This window comes from Chanodichthys erythropterus, chromosome 3, assembly GCF_024489055.1.
Source record: "Chanodichthys erythropterus isolate Z2021 chromosome 3, ASM2448905v1, whole genome shotgun sequence".
Classification (NCBI taxonomy): domain Eukaryota; kingdom Metazoa; phylum Chordata; class Actinopteri; order Cypriniformes; family Xenocyprididae; genus Chanodichthys; species Chanodichthys erythropterus.
This window is the reverse complement of record NC_090223.1, coordinates 52,651,177-52,673,168: the sequence shown is the minus strand read 5'-3', so window position 1 is coordinate 52,673,168 and position 21,992 is coordinate 52,651,177. Positions and strand designations below refer to the sequence as shown.

Below are 21,992 nucleotides of genomic sequence, written 5' to 3'. Positions count from 1 at the left end.
TTGGAAGAGTGTCGGTGAGGAGATTGGGCTACCTGGTAAGTTGTAAATACACATTTCACTTTTGAGTCACGTACACGTTTATCGACCCGCGGCCTTCCCGTGACGCTGACCCCTACGCCGCTGTTCTGCTCTCCAGAGTAAATACAAAGCAGTGGCTCTCTCGATGAACGCACGATCAACATCAGCCATTTTGCAAACAGACAACCGCCTAGCACTTGCCCTTCCCACAAGAAGCGGATTTCGCCTCGGACGCTTGTTTTTTACGCGTCTATTTCGCTCTAGACGCGCGAATGCATTCAAAATGTTCAAGCGGCAAACTAGACGCGGTAGACGCGAATTTGACGCTCTATTCGCGTTTGGTGTGAACGCAGCATTAAACTGTTTTATCCAAATCCACACTCACTGAATAGTGGCCGCATTTTTTGAGACGGTCTTTCCGCACTCACGGGCAATAAGGCTCGCGCTCAACTGTGAGCGGTACCCGGGAAATGAAATATAGTAGTGGACAAGCTGACGGCTCACAACGGGAAAAATGATGGGGGGGCAACTGTCCCCCCTTGCCCCCCCCAAATGTCGCCCATGTATGTAAGGGATAATCCATGGCTAGCCATGCATTAAAGGATTTTAATGCACGACGTAGAGGCGAAGAACCACCCGACGCAAAGCGGAGAAAAACAAGTTAAAGCTATAACTGATGTTTACAGTGTAATTTTTTTAAAAGACGGGTAAAAATTACGGTTATTTTCTTAAGTTAAGGCTCGTTAGTTCTAGCACTCTGTCCGCTTTAAATAAAGTAGAGCATCAGAATGCTTTTATTTTAACGAATTATCAATTTATTTAAATTCATTATTTAAAGAAAGAGTCAGAGAGAGAGAGAGATACGTGCGCGATACCTGCACTTCTTTAAAGTCTACAGTCTGAAGTCCCCTCGTTGCTTAAGCATATAACTTGGATAACATAGGCTAACTTAATGATTCTTTAATTAATTTATTAAAATTATTTATGAATGACAGGCAACACTGACAGTGACAAGGCAATCTTTATTTTAACTAATCTTATCATTTATTTACATTATGTAGAGTGTGAAATGAAAAGTCACTGAAAGTGTTAGCTGCCCATTTAGTTGCCTTTTCGTATTGACCTCATCTTTGTCATCTTCTAGGTCTAGCTCTGCTGGTGTTAATTCTTTGTGACGCTTTTTGTCATTCAACGTCTTCTACAAGTCTTCTATTTCGTCTTGTGCCTGGACCCATTTCTCAAAATTGCCATATTCACCATACAAATGAAACGATATGCAAAATCATCCATTTAGTCTACCTAAATAAACACTTTCATATATGTCTCTCACTCAGTTTGCAAGCGTAACTGTGTTACTATGGTTACCAATGTTTATAGTGGCGGATTTATTTTGATCTGTATACAAACTGACTGGAACTACCTGTGCATTAAACGGTTTTACTGCACACCTTCCAGCCAATCAGAATCGAGTATTTAAACAGACCAAGGTATAAATATATATGCTACACACTTATTAAAATATGAATCAATGTGAAACACAAACCTCAGTATCATGAGTTGACAGTTGGGATTCTTCAGTCCAATACAGAGCAGTTTCACTCCTAAGTCCTGAAGGTCATTGTTACTCAGATCGAGCTCTCTCAGGTGTGAAAGGTTTGAACTCAGAGCTGATGCCAGAGCAGCACAGCCTTCATCTGTCATCATACAGCCAGATAATCTACAACAACAGTGTACAAAACTCAGCAGTGAGTTCAAAATCACTTAGCAGTCAATCGCTGTTACACACAAAAGGGGTAGTGAATGTCTCTATAACACCAAAGACTAAAATTCAGTATGAACAAGATTCCCAACAAACCAAAATTCTTCTGTGAGCATGTCAGGTATGCAGATGAATAAGATTTTAACATTGGGCCTGGAAGTACTAAAATAATATAAACTGTTTTGCGTGTCTGCATTAAACTCAAAAGCATATAGAACTGGCACAAAAGATACACATGCAGCTGCGGTTGTCTTTGCACTCTATGAATTTTACAATTATAAAGCAATTTTGAGCTCTACATAAAATGTTTGCAGTTCATGGACCCTTTGAACTACTGGAATATACCAAAGACAGTCACACTTTTGCCAATTTTTTGAAGGCATTTTTTGTTCAGATACTTAGTCCAGGAAAACAGGCAAGCAGGCAAACAAGAAAATTCAGTTAACAGACAGAAGATCAAAAATTGACTTTGGAAAGAGTGGATAGAATCACAGAGCTTAAATAGACAAACTGACACAAGCAAGATAGACAGGTGGATGTAATCAAAGTCTGGGCAATGGGTTATGGGTGATGTAGTTCATGATGGAGGAGATAAAGTGTCAAGAAGAGTGACCTCTGGTGGAGAGTATTCTAATCTACAGCCTAATGTACAACATAAATGTCTTAAAGGGAAAGGGGAAAAAACTCTGCAAGGAAACATGTTTCACTATTTTGAGTGACCCAACAAAACAGATTAGCATATATTTGGGTTATTTTTGTTAATATTTAAAATTATTCCAACACAAAGATTATTTACAAAATTAGATTAGAAAAAAGATTTGAAAAAACTTGAGAAAAAAAGCAAAAGTGGCTAATGTAGGGCTGAACATAGAGAAGGTTCATTTTGTCACAAAAACATGTTTATATGATAAAATATTTACAGTTTCACTTTTAGCCTCAAATTATTGGACCCCACTGTATGCACATTTCCTAGGTAGATAGATTTAGGCTTATGAAGGGACAAAATTAACAGTTTAAAAAAATATTCTTAAACATACTTGACAGGGGTCTGTACTTATTAACATCACAAAAATAATCAGTGTGAAACACAAACCTCAGTATGTGGAGTTGACAGTTTGGACTCTTTAGTCCAGCAGAGAGCAGCTTTGATCCTAAATACTGCAGGTGATTGTTACTCAAGTCCAGCTCTCTCAGGGGGGAGTTTGATAACTGTAGAGCTGAAGCCACAATTTCACAGTGCTGATCAGGGAGATTACAGTATGCCAATCTGAAAACAGCAAGGACTCTGATTAAAATGCATGCTGTTGTGCTGATGTCCCCTTGCACAAAGAAAATATATTTCCATACATTTATGAACAATATATTAAATGGTTTAAATATATTGAAAAATATACAGAATAATATGGTGGCCAAGAGTACTCTACATGCTGCAACTGAATAAAACACATACAAATAATAATAAAAAACCCCAGCGAATTAAGAAAATATCCTCATCAATTTGACAACACGTGCTGCAAATACTTACAATGCAAAGCAAATACAGAAATGTGTTGCAAATATTTACAACACAAACAGAAACATGCTGAAAAAGTTCAAAGCGCAACAAAAAAAAAAAAAAAATCAGAAAAGCACTGCAAATACAACACACACACATGATCGTGCTGTTAAAATAGTAATTTAAAAAAAAAAACCACATCTTTCAGGTCATCGACAACACCACTGATGAGTAGACATTTCTGTTGTGATCCGTGTGCAGAACATTTCTATATTTGGTTACGTTGTGAGTATTTGCAGCACACATGTTGTTAAACTGATAAAGATGTTTTCTTAATTTGCTGGTGTTTTTTCCATTTGCATGCATTTTCTTCAGTTTCAGCATGTTGAGCTCTCTTGGCCACCATAAAATAATATATTTTATCAATATATTGCAATACAATGGAATACATAAGGAATTGATGCTTTTAATATATTAAAAAATATGTGACAATATATTTACTATAGTGTGTATTATAAGAGTTGCTTATGTTGCTACTACACTAAGTATTTGAGGTGAGTTTATAAGGAAAGTTCCCTTTCGAAAGGGAACTCACACTGCATCTTAACGCATTATGGGGAATTCCTTCGCGGGAACCGGTGTCTAAAATGCTATCAAATCACAGCAATCATATTGGCTGGCGTCAGCCTATGACGTCACCACTAGTGCGACCCGAACGCACATAAGGAGTGTTTAGAGAACAAGTCATCCTCTTTTCCTCTTCAGGGATTGTTTAGTCTGAAGCGCTATTCAAAGGTAAGAACAGCTTGTTTATACAGAAGTTTCAGGCAGTGTGTGCATCCATGCATAACCTGATATTGCCGAGTTCAACATGTTCCTGGGTCAACATTTTTGTTGATCCTGGAACAACATTCAAATCAACCAATCATATTTGAGGGACAAGTTTACAGATTATGTCAAGTTTAGGCTTAAAATCATGAATTGGTGCTTCTACATCAGTGTTATTCATCTATCATTTCCCTCTGATGTTTGGAATAACTTATGGGTAGGGTTAGGTTTAGGGGTAGGAATAGGGTTAAGACTAAATTTTCAGACTAGAATGTTGTTCCAGGATCAACAAAATTTGTTGACCCAGGAACGCATCTAACTCAGCAATATCAGGACGTGCTACATCCGTGTCATAGTTACCTGATAACACACTTGACTTGTGTGTCATTGTTAGAGCATGCATGCCCAGTGCTTGAGAGTTCTGTCGGCATGCGTTGTGAGCATTCCTGCTGAGGAAGCTCCACTCTCGTTTGTCTCTCTCTTCTCGAGGGAAGAGGGACAGGTTTTTGTGTGTGTTTTGCTGATTGAGGATGCATTGTCTCTTGTGTCTGCAATATCAGCAAACAGTGCTCTATATGTTTTTCGAGCAATGTGTAGGTTTGTGTGCAAGCATTTATATCTAATCACACATATTACTTGTGAATTGTTTGTTCATAGGAGCGCACAAGTTCAGCTTTTATAAGGCTGTTCACTCGCACTGTGAGTGTTTCCCTTTGGCAACCCCAGTTGTGTTTCCTATCTGCACCTGTGTTTTATGTGTAAGCTGGTCTTGTCTGTATATGGCAGGACATACATGGTGGCACATTATGCTGTGCTCCACTCCACTGAGCTTCAGGAAATTCATAAATGCATGGGTGCCAGCCCATCTTTTGGGCCACTACGATATCCAGCCTAGGCTAGTACTTTTTAGACAGTGGCGGTCAGTGTTAATTTTGACAGCAAATTTTGATTTAGTTTTAGTCATAGTCTTTTGACTAAAATGCCATTTAGTTTTAGTCATATTTTAGTCATTGGAAATTGTTTTAGTTTTAGTCTAGTTTTAGTCGACTAAATATCATAAGATTTTAGTCGACTAAATCTACAGTAGAATTAGTCGACTAAAATCTAATTTAGTTAAATTGTAAGCATTAAGCATTTCCAATAAAAATGCTTCCACAGATCCAATACACTGATATAGGTACATCTGATATTCCCCAAACTGTTTATGTTCACCCAACTGTACTTTGCTCACCAAAGCGGACGGTTTTTGACCGTTCAAGTGCAAAAACACGTGAAAGAGCAAAATTCAGTACTTTTCAGGGATTGACACACTTATCATTGAGGTAGGCTACTATTATAGATTTCATTTAAAAAAAAAATTAGATTTGATTTTTAGTTTTTCCTGCTTTCATTGTAATTTTAGTTAAAAGTTTTAGTAATTTTTTGTTTATGTCTTTTAGTTTTTGCTTTTAAATGTCTATAACTTTTTATTTTTTGTTTATTTTAATACCTCAGGTTAAGCTAAAGCTTAGAAACTATTAAGTTTACATTTTTATAAGTTTACATTTTTATATATTTATCTTTTATTTCAGTTAATGTTTATTTAAAGTAATGAAGATTTCTTTGGTTTTAGGTTTAGTTAACTATAATAACTACTTTAATAACTATAATACTTGTAAAATATATTGAATAATGTGTCAAATAATGTTCTTAGTCTTTCCTTCCTGTGACAGAAGATACAGTAGTTTACTATGAATTAAACAGAAAATAAATTAAATACAGTTTATTGTTTAAACAAAATAACAATAATGACCAGGAAAAAAATAATAATTATAAACCATCCCGAAATACACCGTGACTCTTATTCTGAAATGTCTGCAGTCTGCACTGTAGCAGGCTGCTCATGAGGGAGATAAATATGCATTCTTTCAACCGTCTAAAACATGCTACCATATAAACATCGTGTAGTAAACATTGTCATAATTCATCAACATTAGCTTATAAGCAATCGGATGGCATAAATGTGCGCTATTCATTAATTGCGCAGCAGTCAGATGTGCTGCTGCACGAGCCTGTAGAGCGCGCAACAGCGCCGCTTTTCCCGCGGTTAGATCAGCACATTACAGTTCAAATGTGCGCATCTTCCACACAGGACAGCAGTCCTGACTGGATATCTTCCCAAATCGTCCCTCTCTTTCATTTTCGTCTCGTTTTTATTCGTTGACGAAAATTAGAGTAGATTTTAGTCATAGTTTTAGTCATTCAAAACGCATTTTTATTTAGTCATCGTCTCGTTTTCGTCCGTGAAAAAATGTCGTTGACGAAAATTATGACGAAAATTATTCGTCAACGAAATTAACACTGGTGGCGGTTCGGCTGTAGGTTTTCCATCTCCTAGAATGCTGTAGCTCAGAATAGGCTACTCCTAGGAGAGCCTCTCCAGCATAAGACTGGCAGCTAGTGATCCTAGTATGTATCCTTTCATTGTGAGAGTCGTCACTGGCCGGGGCCCACCTTCTGCATTAGGCTATTAATGTGAGTAGCAGGCCTTACGGCCATCTCAGTTTGCCTAAGTTGACCTGAGACTCCTCTTGATATTAGAGTAAAAGTGATATACTGAGCTTCAGTTCCCTAGTGGTGTTAGGCACAGTCAAATAGCCAGGTGTTGTAGGCTTTCGTAGAAAGCCTCCCCTGTATATGTCCTTGAGAATTGTTAGACTTCCTCTCATTTAGAGAGTGGAAAGCACTATGCTGAAGTCTCAGATCTCTAGAGCTTTGGTAGTAGCTTTGTCTAGTTTGAGCGTAAAGCAATCTTTCCACCAAAAGCTCCTTGAATATTATCAAGTTGCAGGGTCGAGTGTTGCAGGCCCCTCCTGTGGAGGGCTCTGTTTTGGTAACAGACAGGTTGCTGGCCAGACTATATTACTACTAATGTAGGATCAGGGCAGCATTTCCCAAAAGCATCGTAAGCTTAAGTTGATCGTAGCTCCATTGCTACGCAGCTACGATCAACTTAGGCTTACGATGCTTTTGGGAAACGCTACCCAGGTCGGTTTCCCTGTTGGCATTCAGGGTAGACTATGATCCCCTAAGAAGTGACTGGTCGGGCTTTTTTCGGCTCCCTGGCCACATTCCCTTAAAGGGACCCTTTTCTGTTAGAAGCTGTTGGTTCCAAGCCCTTAACCGGCCTTGGTAGGCCTCTAGATGTTTCTGGAGGCCTCTTTGAGGCTTATAGCTTGGGTGGTGACCGTAGGGAACGCCATCAATGACAGCCTTTGCGACCAATAAGAGGAGTGTTTTTTTGGCATTTCAGTTGAAATTGTTTTTTTGATATTTGTCAGAGCCATTCTTTGGCATGCACTCCCCTCAGCATGGCAGCATGGGCATTTTGTTCCCCATAATGCGTTAAGATGCAGTGCAAGTTCCCTTTTGAAAGGGAACGTTTCAGGTTACGCATGTAACCATGGTTCCCTGAGAACAGGAAACGAGACACTGTGTCTCCATGCCATGTCTCGGGGGCACCTGCTGAACAGTCCCTTCAGACGATAAGTGGATGACTTGTTGTCTAGGCACTTGTTATGTGCGTTCAGGTCGCACTAGTAGTGACTAATTTGTGTTTAGCCAATTAGACTTTACATCAGGGTTCCTCAAATCCGACAAATCAAAGGATTTTTTTGAGGATTTTTCCCCATCATTGCACATTTTGGATGTCTCACACATCAGTCACACCCAATTCAATTCTAGCAGTCTCTACTAATGTCAAATGTCAAATCAGGTGTATTAGATCAGGGGTTCCTAACCACGTTCTTGAAGCCCCCCAACACTGCATGTTTTCCATGTCAAATATACCTGATTCAGATCACCAGCTCATTAGTTGAGACTCCAAGAACTGAAATGGGTGTGTCAGACAAAATAGACATGCAAAATGTGCAGTGTTGTGGGGGCTCCAGGAATGTGGTGGGGAACCACTGTTATATGTGGGAGACATCCAAAATGTGCAGTGGTGGACCTAGGACAGGTTTGAGAAGCACTGCCTTTAGTGGTGTAACGAATCACGGATCGGTAAATAAAAAATAAAAATGGGGGTTTTAAGACAAATGTAACTTTGCTTAACATTTAACTTAAAAACACTTTAAAGGATTAGTTCACTTTCAAATTAAAATTTCCTGATAATTTACTCACCCCCATGTCATCCAAGATGTTCATGTCTTTCTTTCTTCAGTCGAAAAGAAATTAAGGTTTTTGATGAAAACATTCCAGGATTAATCTCCATATTGTGGACTTCAATGGCCTCCAAACGGTTGAAGGTCAAAATTACAGTTTCAGTGCAGCTTCAAAGGGCTTTAAACAATACCACAGGTCAAAGTTTGAAATAATTGTTATATACTTGCACTAGCAAATTGTATGTGACAATTTAGTTCAAACTTTGACCTGTGGAGGGCAGTAATGCACATAGTAGTGTCTACATTGCCGAATTCGAATAGAGAAGAAGAAGAAGAGAGTTAGTTCAAGATGAGCGTTTATGGTTAAAATGTATAAAATTTTATTTGTGATGGTTTCTCTAGATAAGACTCTTATTTCCCATCTGGGATCGTGTGGAACACTTTGAAGCTGCACTGAAAGTGTAATTTTGACCTTCAACTGTTCTTCAAAGGCCCTGTGCCATCGACATCCAATTGATGGAGAAAAATCCTGGAATTTTTTCATCAAAAACATTCATTTATTTTTGACTGAAGAAAGAAAGACATGGATGTCTTGGATAGCAAGGGGGTGAGTAAATTATCAGGAAATTTTAATTTGAAAGTGAACTAATCCTTTAATTCAGGGGTAGGTAAGTTTGGTCCTAGAGAGCTGCTGTCCTGCTGAGTTTAGCTCCAACCTTAATCAAACACACCTGAACAAGCTAATCAAGCTCTTCGGGATTACTAAGGCTATAGGCAGCTGAAGGGTTTTTTTTTTTCAGGGTTGGAGCTAAACTCTGCAGGACAGCGGCTCTCTAGGGCCGAACTTGCCTACCCCTTCTTTAAGTACTTTGATACCACAGCAAGAACTCCTAACTAATAAAGTTCAAACATCATTAAAGACAAGTGAAAAGACAGTAAAAATAAGAATACATGAATTAAAACATAGATAAAGTGCAGTAGTCCAGTGACGACGGCTACATGTTATGATGTAAATAACACTGTTGTGGTTGTTGTTGTTGGCGTATACCTATGAACACAACGTCATTGCCATAGAAACCAACGCAGATATTCCAGAAAGCGAAAAAGCACCATGGACACACAAATCAGATCTGAAAGCTTGTGATACACAGTGTGGACATTACATTTTTTAGATCAGATTCCAGTCAGATACACAAATATTCGGATTTGGACTGACAGTCTGAAAGAGGCTTATGTGTCCCTTCAAGCTCAATGAGTCATGAAACAGAGCTCGATTTTGTGTTCGCGTGCCATCTGAAAGGCGCCCTTGTGAGCGTGCGTGCTTTGAGTGTGTGCACAGAAAACAACGTGTGATTGTGAAGTTGGCTTATTTTTTAATTTCAATTGTTTAAAAACGCTTGAGTGTTTTAAACTGGTAAAACTTACAAACAAGTGCAAATAATAAACTTTCACTATATAATGGCTAAATGCAGTTAATCAGTGGAGCCTGGTTCGTACGGATCACAGATCAACCGCAATCCATTACACCCCTGCCTTAAAAATTTAAAATAAAGATGTGATTTTTTTTTTAATAGGTGTATTCTGTACATCTTGACTCTTCAAATCCAGTCCTAGAGGGCTGATGTCCTGCAGACTTTAGTTCTAACCCTAATTAAACACCTATTTTTAATTTGCAAGTAAATCTGAACAATGAGATTAGCTTGTGTGAGGTTATTTGAAAGGCCAGTGTCCTTAACTCAGCAGGACACTGGTCCTACAGGACTAGAGCTGATGTACATTATGTATATGATGAGTTATTACATAAACCAATTCTGTTGACTACAACGACATCAACAACTGCCTTAGAGTTGGTCTAGTTCTACTGGTAGCTTGGAATTGTTTACAAAGTAAAACCTATTTTTTAAAACTGTTTGTGAACACAAACCCCAATAAAACTCATCAAACGTCCATCACCACTTTTGTCAAATATAATTGTTTACACACTCACATCGCTTTTCTGCAGTTCCTCATAGCAGGTAACAGTCTCCATCTCCCCTCTTTTGATTTGATGTTATACCTATAAAGGTATAACTCATCCAGAGCCTCTTCTGACATCAAGATCATGTTTGCCAAAGTAGAGCATTGTGCAAGAGAAAGATTTTTTCTTTTTGTTTTAGAGTTCAAAAATTGCTGCATTTCTTTAACAATAGAATTATCCTGCATTTCAATTAAGCAGTGTGACAGATTCATCCATCTTTCAGGACTGACATTGTTTTGTTGACCTCGTTTGAGGTTTTGGATTATTTTCTTTATGCTCTCTGGGTTGTTCTCTGTGTGAATCAGCAGATCCTGTAAGAGTCTCTGATTGGACTCCAGTGAGATGCCATGAAGGAATCGAAGGAAAAGATCCAGGTGTCCGTTTTTACTCTCCAATGCATTATTCATTGCTCCCTTCAGGAGCTCATCCAGGGGAACATTCCCAGGCAGAATTGTGGACTTTTCTGCCAGGAACATTTTCAGAACCTCAATGTTCTTGTGTAAATAGCAGAAAAACACATACAGTCCTGCAAAAAACTCCTGAAAGCTCAGATGTACAAAGCTGTAAACCTTCCTGTGATAAATCACAGATTCCTCCCTAAAGATCTCAGTGCAAATCCCAGAATACACTGAGGCGTCAGTGACGTCTATGCCGCTCTCTCTCAGGTCCTCCTCATAGAACATCACATTGCCCTTCACCAGCTGATTGAAAGCCAGTTCAGCAAGTTTCACAATCACGTCTCTGTTGGACTGCAGGAGATTCTCTGGATCTATCTCTTCATACTTCTGGTTCCTCATTTTTATTTGAATGAGGAGGAAGTGTATGTACATTTCAGTCAGAGTTTGAGGGATTTCTGCACTGAGATCTTGTTTCAGGATGTTTTGAAGCACAGTGGCTGAGATCCAGCAGAAGACGGGTATGTGGCACATGATGTGGAGGCTTCTTGCTTTTCTGATGTGTGAGATGATTCTGCTGGCTTGATCCTCATCACTGATTCTCTTCCTGAAATATTCCTCCTTCTGAGGGTCATTGAATCCCTGAATTTCTGTTACACGGTTGATGTATTTTGAGGGGATCTGATTGGCTGCTGCTGGTCTGGTGGTGATCCAGATGAGAGCAGAGGGAAGCAGATCTCCTTTCAAGAGGTTTGACATCAACACACCAACTGATGAAGTCTCAGTCACACCAGAAACTTTCTCACCTTCGGAAAACATCAATGTAATTCTGCTTTCATCCAGACCATCAAAGATGAACACAACTGTACACTCATCATACATCTTTGAGTCCAGATGTTGAAGTTCAGGATGAAAGTCCAGCAGAAGTCTGTGAAGACTGTATTGATGATCTTTAATTAAGTTCAGCTCTCTAAATGGAAGCACAAACATGAAATCTACATCCTGATTGGCTTTTCCCTCGGCCCAGTCCAGAATGAACTTCTGCACAGAGACGGTTTTTCCAATTCCAGCGATGCCTTTAGTAAGAACAGTCTTGATTTTGTCTTTCTTCTCTCTGCTCTTCTCCTCATATCCTGGTTCAGGTGAAGGATCAAAGATGTCATTGCAGTTTATTGGAGTGTCTTGGAGTGTCTTGTAACTTTTCTCCATCTGTAGCACCTCATGTTCTTCATTCACACCTTCACTCTCTCCCTCTATGATGTACAGCTGTGTGTAAATCCTGTTCAGGAGGGTCTGATGCTCTTGTAGTTTGACTCCCTCAAATACGCTCTCATATCTGTTCTTCATGCTGGTTTTGTGCTGGTCTTTGACTCTCTGCAGATCTTCATGCACTGGTTGGTGAGAATCGAGCTGCAGAGCTGCTTCTGTGTCATGATGACTGATGTGTTTCTGACAGGAGGATGATGTGAAGGTCTGACAGGACACATATCTGATCTGGTCAGCTCTCCCACCACTGAAAAGACATTAAGAAGAACATAAAGACAAAACAAAGAGAAAATACCTTTATCAAAATAAAGAACATATTTAAATGTCTATTATGTTAAATGATCCTATATATGAAATTATACAACAACCACATTTAGAAAGAAGTGTACAATTAATAGACTAAAATATAATTAATGTATTGTCTAACTGATTTCTTGATTACTGTCAAAATAACGTTGATACAGAAAAACCATGTGACAAAAAAATGTCATAGAGACATTTAAAAAAGAAGTGGCAGGGAAGCATTTAAAAACACTTAAAGCAACTGCATTTAACAAAGGCCCTACAGACTCTTTCTTTACATCATGATTTATGTATCTGTGTTTTATTTGTTATTAAAAAAGAGAACATGATTTCAGTATATGATTTATTTATTTTTTTGGTCTACAAGAACTTTATTGCAGGAATAAAATAAAATCAGAACCATTTCCTTTTTGTTGTTTCTGTGTACATTCAGTGTTCTTGTGTTGAATGTCTCACTTTACATTAATATACTCACAGAGGGTCAAAGGGCACTGCTTCATTACTGAGATCAGGGGGTTGTAAAGGAGATGCTGCTCTCTTTCTCTTCCTGCTGATAATTCTGAGAAAAAGAAATAAATATTTTAGATAGTTTCTTTGCATATTATCTGTCTGCTCCAGTACATTTATTAGACCCTTTACAGTTTAAAATAATGTCTTACTCTTATCTGTATGACCATAAATGACCGAATATTTTAAGCCGTTTACACTGATAAAAGGAAGGAATTTAAGTGATCGCGCACACACAACATATCAGTTATTGCATTGCTAACTTGAAATCGCAGTCTGTTCGTTATCAAAATAAAATAGATAGTTTCATTTTACACTGTGAGACTGATAACGGCCACTCTTTGGAATGCAATACAAATGCGACAGTCATTGCCTTGGTAACACAAGTGTTTACAGATGATATGAGATGTAAACAATGACTGCATTATGGAGGATGAATGGATATTTCTTTTAATTTTATTATTAATTTGTGTTTACATCCCTCAAATATCACACTTAGTTAGGTACAGAGAAACTGGTAGCCAGGAATTAGACAAATGACCAATCCTGAGTGGCAACGTCACTACATGTATTCTACCAGCAAGTTACCAAGCTCAAGTGGAAATGTAACTGGAACCATTCCTTATTGTTTGGCCCGACAGTGGAAAAGCGGCTCAAGACCACAGATTGGTGTGTCAGATAAGAGAGGCGTCAAAAAATGTGCAGTGTTGGGTTTAACGTTCGCCATTTAAACCCCTTTATAACGACCGCGTTAGTTGAGTTTATGTTAGTTTGCGCCGCACAGAGAATCAGATCTGCTGGATTTACAACATGTGAATTCATCCACTTCTCCCGAAATACATGAAAGTACGTGAGCCAACGAACTGGAGAAGAATAGAGCTTTTAGGTTACTTTCACAATGTGTATCTGTTATGAATAAAATGTATCGTCTAATTATAATGGAAAGGGTTGTTATTTCCGCTTCTATAGACATCAGTGTGTATTTTACAAACTCTAAATGTATTGTTTTGTCAGTACTCATGTGTATTTAAATGTTCGAAACCTAAAATAAACATTATGTGGTTGAAAACACTGCATAAATGTGATAAATGAAATGTGCTGTGCACGTCCGTCTCTGGTTAGCACCAGCTAAAGCATGCACGCACATTTGAATTTGGCAGTTAATCATGTGATGCGCTGAACGTTCTAATCACACCGGTGTGATCGTACACTCCAGGGACCAGCCAAGACTGATCACACCGGTGTGATTGTATGCATCAAAGGGTTAAAAAAAAACAAAAAAACATCCAAATTCATGATACTCACACAGAGTCAGAGGTCAGAGCAGGTCCATCATTGAGATAAGGGGGCTGAAGCATGGAGTGGTTACTCTTTATGGACACACAGCTGGATCCTGGAGATGGTCCATCATTGAGATAAGGGGACTGAAGCATGGATTGGTTACTCTTCATAGACACACAGCTGGATCCTGGAGATGCTCCATCACTGAGATAAGGGGGCTGAAGCATGGAGTGGTTACTCTTCATAGACACACAGCTGGATCCTGGAGATGGTCCATCATTGAGATAAGGGGGCTGAAGCATGGAGTGGTTACTCTTCATAGACACACAGCTGGATCCTGGAGATGCTCCATCACTGAGATAAGGGGGCTGAAGCATGGAGTGGTTACTCTTCATAGACACACAGCTGGATCCTGGAGATGGTCCATCATTGAGATAAGGGGGCTGAAGCATGGATTGGTTACTCTTCATAGACACACAGCTGGATCCTGGAGATGGTCCATCATTGAGATAAGGGGGCTGAAGCATGGATTGGTTACTCTTCATAGACACACAGCTGGATCCTGGAGATGCTCCATCACTGAGATAAGGGGGCTGAAGCATGGAGTGGTTACTCTTCATAGACACACAGCTGGATCCTGGAGATGGTCCATCATTGAGATAAGGGGGCTGAAGCATGGATTGGTTACTCTTCATAGACACAAAGCTGGATCCTGGAGATGCTCCATCTCTGAGATAAGGGGGCTGAAGCATGGAGTGGTTACTCTTCATGGACACACAGCTGGATCCTGGAGATGGTCCATCATTGAGATAAGGGGACTGAAGCATGGAGTGGTTACTCTTCATGGACACACAGCTGGATCCTGGAGATGGTCCATCATTGAGATAAGGGGACTGAAGCATGGATTGGTTACTCTTCATAGACACACAGCTGGATCCTGGAGATGGTCCATCACTGAGATACGGGGGCTGAAGCACGGAGTGGTTACTTTTCATAGACACAAAGCTGGATCCTGGAGATGGTCCATCATTGAGATAAGGGGGCTGAAGCATGGAGTGGTTACTCTTCATGGACACACAGCTGGATCCTGGAGATGGTCCATCATTGAGATAAGGGGGCTGAAGCATGGATTGGTTACTCTTCATAGACACAAAGCTGGATCCTGGAGATGGTCCATCATTGAGATAAGGGGGCTGAAGCATGGATTGGTTACTCTTCATGGACACACAGCTGGATCCTGGAGATGCTCCATCACTGAGATAAGGGGGCTGAAGCATGGAGTGGTTACTCTTCATGGACACACAGCTGGATCCTGGAGATGGTCCATCATTGAGATAAGGGGACTGAAGCATGGATTGGTTACTCTTCATGGACACACAACTGGATCCTGGAGATGGTCCATCATTGAGATAAGGGGGCTGAAGCATGGAGTGGTTACTCTTCATGGACACACAGCTGGATCCTGGAGATGGTCCATCATTGAGATAAGGGGGCTGAAGCATGGAGTGGTTACTCTTCATAGACACACAGCTGGATCCTGGAGATGGTCCATCACTGAGATAAGGGGGCTGAAGCATGGAGTGGTTACTCTTCATGGACACACAGCTGAATCCTGGAGATGCTTCCCTCTGAGTGTGAACAGAATCCTCCTCTCTCACATACCCACTCATTTTATAGGCATATTTCTGTTTCTCTTTTTCCAAGATAAGATACTTTATTTCAGGCCTGTTTGTGGAAACAGAGAACATACACAGAATTTTTAAACACAATTAAGTATCAGTACTAGCTGGTCACCAAAAGTGAGGTGATACAGGTACTGGTACTGATGCTTTTGGGGGTTCAAGAAGCTGCGGTTTACAGTGATTTTACAGTTAAGGGCTGTTGTTATGAGCAAAACAAACAGTTGGTGCAATAATACTGTGACGATGAGCTCACAGAAGTGTGTTTATAGAGTATTTACAATCACTTTGAACATGACTAAGCCAATAATAATCAAGGACCAAAACTGTTTTATAACGCTAATTAGGGCTGCAACAACTAACTGATAAAATCTATAATAATCGATGATGAAAATCATTGACAACAATTCTCATTATCTATTAGTCATATCTACCCACTGTGCACAGAAAAAAATCAGCCAGTCACATTAAAATACAGCACTGAATAACATTTTTTTATTGACAAAATGCCTCAGAGTAAAGTCCCCCTATAGTCAATTATTTTGTCCCTTTGATCACCAAAATGACATTCCTGTGGAAAAAAAAAATACTTCATGCCTTAAAATAGCTTGAATATAACTCGACACCCTTGCCTCATTTACACAGATCAATGAATATTCAAATTAGCCCCACCTCCACTCACTCACAGCAGCTCAGAGATTAAATCCGTCAACTTACTGAGGTAAATGCTGCACAAAAGCTCTTTAGGGAAAAAAAGACATAGAAGCAGCAATTGTGAGTGGGGTGGCCAAAGGTGTGGCCAAGCTTAAGTCAATGGGTGTCACAGATCCCTTGTTCACCGGACTCCATTTCCCATCATCCTCCTGTTCTCCACACCTGCACTCACTTCCCTCTTCATCTCCCCATCATCACTCATCACTCGCACCTGGACTTTATTATCCTCACTGCCTTTATATTGCACTCACTCCATTCACTCCTTGTCCGTTCTCTGTTTTGTTAAAGTGTATGTTTGGTGTTCCTGCCCTGTGTTTATTAAAGTAGTATCTATATTTGTGGAAATCCGTATCTCTCTACCAGCATACCGTAACGATGGGGGCCACGGCCACCATTTTTTTTTGTGTGTGTTTATTTAAATGTACAACTGTCTCTTTATGACCTCAACACACGGAAGATGTTTCAGGTGCACACACCAACTTCACCATAGTGCCAGGCGCAAGTCAAACAAGTGCGGAAAAGGCTCAGGTGCCAAAGGAGCTTCAGCAGATCAACCATGAACGACAAATAGTAGATATGCGATATTTAATACAACAAGTTTAAATGTGGAGGAGATGTGTGGGGCAGTGAAAAACTTTCCATGCTTGTATTTGTTATGCATCACATTTAAAGAACATGTCTCTCAATATGTCACAAATTGATATGTAATTTTTTTTATCTTAATTAATGCACAATAAATGTGAGCACAGCACTGTGCATTTGTACAAAAAGAAGGCACCAATTTATGAAATGCCAAACCTGCCCAAATTAAAAATAAATAAATACATAAATATACCAAGAACTGTAAAAAAGCAAAAAAATAAATATCCGGGGTGGAAATCTTTAGTCACCTAATTTTGCGATCTGATTCTGATTCTGATTCTGGGAGTCATTATCCAATTCCAAAACGATTCTTGATCTACTTTTTAGTATTAATTAGTTACCGAAAAAAATCATTGAAAATGTACTTGAAAATCTTATCCTTACATTTGCATATCCTTTCATAAGTAATTAGGCTATAAGTACTTTTTAAAATAATTACAAATTGAAAAATAAATTAAAACAACTGTATGTTAAGAATTTTGAAAACTTCAAAACAAACAAGGAAGCAGCAGATAATAAAGAAGAGCAAAGAAACATATTACAAGCAATAATCAAAGAATGCTTTGCAGTATTTAAGATTATCTGAATGCCACAAGAAATAGTCTATCAACAATTATGTTGTTCCCCTGATCATGTCCCCTCTCTGCCCCCTTTTTGAACATTTGGTCATGTATTTTTTTTTTTTTTTTTTTTTTTTTTTTTTTTTTAACGCATTGGGCCTATAGGAATTATCACAGAAACAAATCTACAGCTGAACCGGTGCAACAAATGGTGTTGTTTTCGATTCACCATATTTGAAGGAATCAAATGAATGGATTAAACTCACTCGTTAAGTCAGCGACTTGCGCCACCTACTGTCCGTTTTAGTTTCATATTAAAAGGTATCATTTCATTGATTCCATCATGTCATATTTTTGTCTTCAATTTTGTTTCCAACATAAAAATTTGTTCAACTACAAAGTACAGGACTGTTTTAGTGCCTACAACACACTTAGACCTAATTGTAGGATGGTGGTGAAACAGATCGTCATAGTAACAAGTTTTGGTCTGAACCTTGTAAAATGTGTGTAAAATCTATTTTGATGTCCTTACGAAGCTGGACACAATTTGATGGTGTCTGGGAAAACTGTAACACAGTGTTACAATTACCCCCGACTGTACCACCCCGTGACAAGCTACCCTGATTTTTTATTTAATTTTGACAGATTTAATTTCATTTACATTAATGGTTAAGACCGTATGAGGAAAATACTGTAAATGAAAAAAATAAATAAATAATTATACCTAAAAAATGAGCCTTCCAAGTATGATTTAGAACAGGGGTACTCAACAGGCGGCCCGCGGGCCGCATCCGGCCCGTCAGCATTAAATTTGTGGCCCGCATCATGCTACATATAAATGTATATTTATTATAATTTGCGTCCAAAATTAGCGTGAATATTACTTCGTTTTTTTTTTACACGTACACAAGGGTAGGCGTACAGTACGCCTGACGCTGTAATCATCAGCAGAGATTGCGTATAGTGTACGCGCGCAGCACAGTTTTTCTAACCACAAAGAACAATATAAACTGAAGGCACTTTGCACGCGCGCATTGAATAGTTTTTGCACTAATTTTGTTTGTCCACAAGGTGTCAGCACTGAAACGGGCTGTTGTTTCAGTCTGAAAAGAAACGGATAAGACGGAACAAGAGTAACAACAAACACAATAGCCGAGAGCGCTCGTTTGAGAGGATTAAAAGATACCAGCAACTCTAATTTTAAACAAGTACAAACACATTTTATTGTAACTATTTGAGCGAAAAAGACTAGACAAGTATGAATCTCTCTAGTGCGCATGTGTCAAGCACTTTGTTCGTGAACGCCATCAAAGGCTCGAGACTGTGCGCGCAAGTAAAAAACAAAGTAACCTTATTTTTCCATGATGAAATGCAGTTGACATTCCTCAAACTTTGCAGTGTGTAAGTTGCCGAGCATCATGAAAAACACACCTTTTATTCTTAATGTCAATGTGTTATAAACAGAAAGCAAGCAGCGCTCCCATTAAAGATCTCTCATCACATCATTGAGCTCATGGAGAATATCCGATTTATCATGTTTACAACGTTGGTTATAGTTAGGTAATTCATGAGATTGTGATTGAACATTAAAAAAAAAGAAAAAAAAAAGATTTTTGGATTCTTACCAAATTAAAAGGTAATAATAATATAAATAATAAAACGTTTATTCTCTGAGTATAAATAGGTGCTATAAAAAGTGTTAAAAAGGTGCAATGGAGTATAAAAAGACTATAAAAAAAGTGCAATGTTTTCGTTTTACGGACAAACTCTTATCAGCCAGTGAAAAACAGCCAGACCTTAAATTTCTTGTGAAAAGAAATGAAATAAGGATGAATAAGGAATGAATAAGGATTTCTTTTCATCAGTTCTTGTTTTTCTTTATGCATTTGTACATTAAGAATACAGCAAGACAAGCTATTAATCATTTTTTTAAATGCCATTTATCATGTTAAGTGACACTTTAAAAAGGACACCATACTATTAAGACTTAGCTAGATAATAAACTGCACTTTTAGTAAATAAACAGTAAAACTACAAATATTGTCTTAAGTAGGCCTAAAAAGTCTTACCATCCAAGTTATAATTTGTGGCCCTTCGCGTTTCATTTGGTTGAAATGCGGCCCTCTTGGCCTCTGAACTTGAGTACCCCTGATTTAGAAGCTTGTTTTTTTTGGCATGCAGAGAGAGATCTCCACACAGCACATGCAAAATTAGTTTCATGGTTCTGTCTTTGTGTAATTTGAGATGTTACAATTGCCCCCTGTTAAAATTGCTCCCGGTCTCTCCTACTGAGTGAATTTAACCATTATAAATATAAAATATTTTTTATTCCTCACCTCCAGGCATATTAAGAGAAAAGAAACTCACACTCATGCTAAAGTTTAACTTGCTCAGACAGCTTGGTTCTGGTTCCTAAAACCCCCAAAGCTTGTTATTCATCATTTCATCCTCATGGATGTGACATGCAAACTACATTGTTCAAAGATTAGTCAACCTTCATTGAATTTTATATAATCAGTGAACGCATCAACAATTCTCAATTAGACAGTCTGTTTCAAAAACTTGCAACTGAAAAAGTAAACATAGAATGTTTAACACTCTACTACTTGTCAAAATGAATAGATCGCAACAATTCTATCATACCTAACTTGAACTCAGTACGTTGCAAAGGGGAAAAAATATGTTCTCTTTTGAATCTCCATGTGCAAGAATGTGGAATTAAAAATTAAAACCATCCTACAATTAGACCTACAACTAACTGTATTCAGTTGTGTTGTAGGCACTAAAGTTCAGTAGGCCTACTTTTTTATGTTGGAAACAAAATAAAGATTTCTTTGACACCCGGCAGATACTTTCGCATTCTGTTTAACTGTTTTTTTCAAACCCCAAACTTCAAACTCGTTTACGCTTCATTGTTAATTTTTAAATTAACTTTTGCCTGTATTATAGGCCTGTTTTGGACTTCCGCCTTGAATAGGCCTACACGAGTACAGTCCCAGTCGATGTGTTGATGATAGAGCCGAGTTTGTCCACAACACTCTGCGCTGCTTCGACCGCCATTATAGTTCTAGTGAGAGAGGCGAACACCTTCGACGTGTTTAAGTTGTTTATAGACGCAAAAGATCCTCGTTGACATTAAAACTATGAAACGTTTTAATGAACTTACCGTGACAAGGGAAGACATTAGATTTTGACTCCCATGAAATGGCGTCTAGTCATCTCATACGAACGCTTTCGGTTTCACATTCCTCCTTCCCACGCCCCATGACGCGAATTATGGGAGTGACTTCAGTTGAACTGTAAACAATCAGCGTCAGCGAAAGCGAAACGCAATAATAAGTTTACAAATTACAAATTGTACTGTACAATGCGATGAAATTATTCTACTCCTTCATGAACGTTAAAATGAAATTAAAGTAAAAAAAAAAAAAAAGCTTTAAGAAATTAATAACTACCGATTAGCTATTTCTGTTAAATATCATGTCTAACATTTTGCATCAAAAATGTTAATTAACTGGAACATTGAGTGTTAATAATTCAAAGTGATTTCTGTCATTTTGACAGAGAAAATAAGCTACCCTACATTTACAGAAGCTTTTATACAATGTCACTTACAAATGAGGAGCATTCAGTTCACGTTTAAATTGTACGCTATACACTTACAAAAATTAAAGCATTTATAGTAGGCTAATAGTAAACAGCTTTACAGAAAATGTTTCAAGGATACAATCAAAAAATATCCTTTAATCAGCATGAGGTCTAAGATTATAGGCCTACAAGTCATGTGTTTAAATTCATGTGTTCAGTTAAACAGGCAAACTTATGCTATCCTTCATTATCAAAGGGTAAGTTTGCCAATTTCTATACCTGCTTTGTACTGATCAATGTTGATAATATGAACAATGTTTACTTTTACAGTTATGTGTACCAAAATATCCACCTGATGATGCAAAATACATAATTTTGATGATGCAAAACATGTCATATGCCTCATCCGGCGGCGTTTTGCTTACAATATTTCTGTACACATAACTTTGAATAGCCTACATTTACATATACCAACATTGTAACGATACAAAGTGGGTTGAAAACCTGCAAACTTACACTTTTAAGGCAATTAAGGACAATATCTGTCAGTTTTGTATGTCCTTCTATAGTTGCCATCATCTGAAGTCTTCATGAGTGTTGGTGTCATCTTTACAAGTGAGGCTGGATTCAAACTGGAGCTGGCACCCTGCTGGGCATCCTGAGATAGAAACAAACAACAGGAGAAAGAGTAGCATACAGCAGCTGCTGTTCATATTATTTCAGGCAAAAGATCATACACACTTTTTACTATTGCATCACATATAACTGGAGTTAAATGTTATGCAATGTGTTATTTGA

General features: G+C 38.4%; 1 protein-coding gene across 1 annotated transcript in view; it reads right to left on the bottom strand.

Annotated features, from left to right (window-relative positions):
• The window catches only part of LOC137017951 (uncharacterized), a 45,533-nt gene extending 24,671 nt beyond the window's left edge, over window positions 1-20,862 (bottom strand). The window contains exons 1-6 of the mRNA XM_067382755.1: window positions 20,773-20,862; window positions 14,036-15,736; window positions 12,699-12,782; window positions 10,230-12,167; window positions 2,871-3,044; window positions 1,562-1,735 (exon numbers count right to left, since the gene is read on the bottom strand). Coding sequence (XP_067238856.1) covers window positions 1,562-1,735; window positions 2,871-3,044; window positions 10,230-12,167; window positions 12,699-12,782; window positions 14,036-15,681 — 4,016 coding nt within the window. The 5' untranslated portion in view covers window positions 15,682-15,736; window positions 20,773-20,862. The remainder of the gene's footprint in view (window positions 1-1,561; window positions 1,736-2,870; window positions 3,045-10,229; window positions 12,168-12,698; window positions 12,783-14,035; window positions 15,737-20,772) is intronic.
• Between the last annotated feature and the right edge of the window lie 1,130 nt (window positions 20,863-21,992).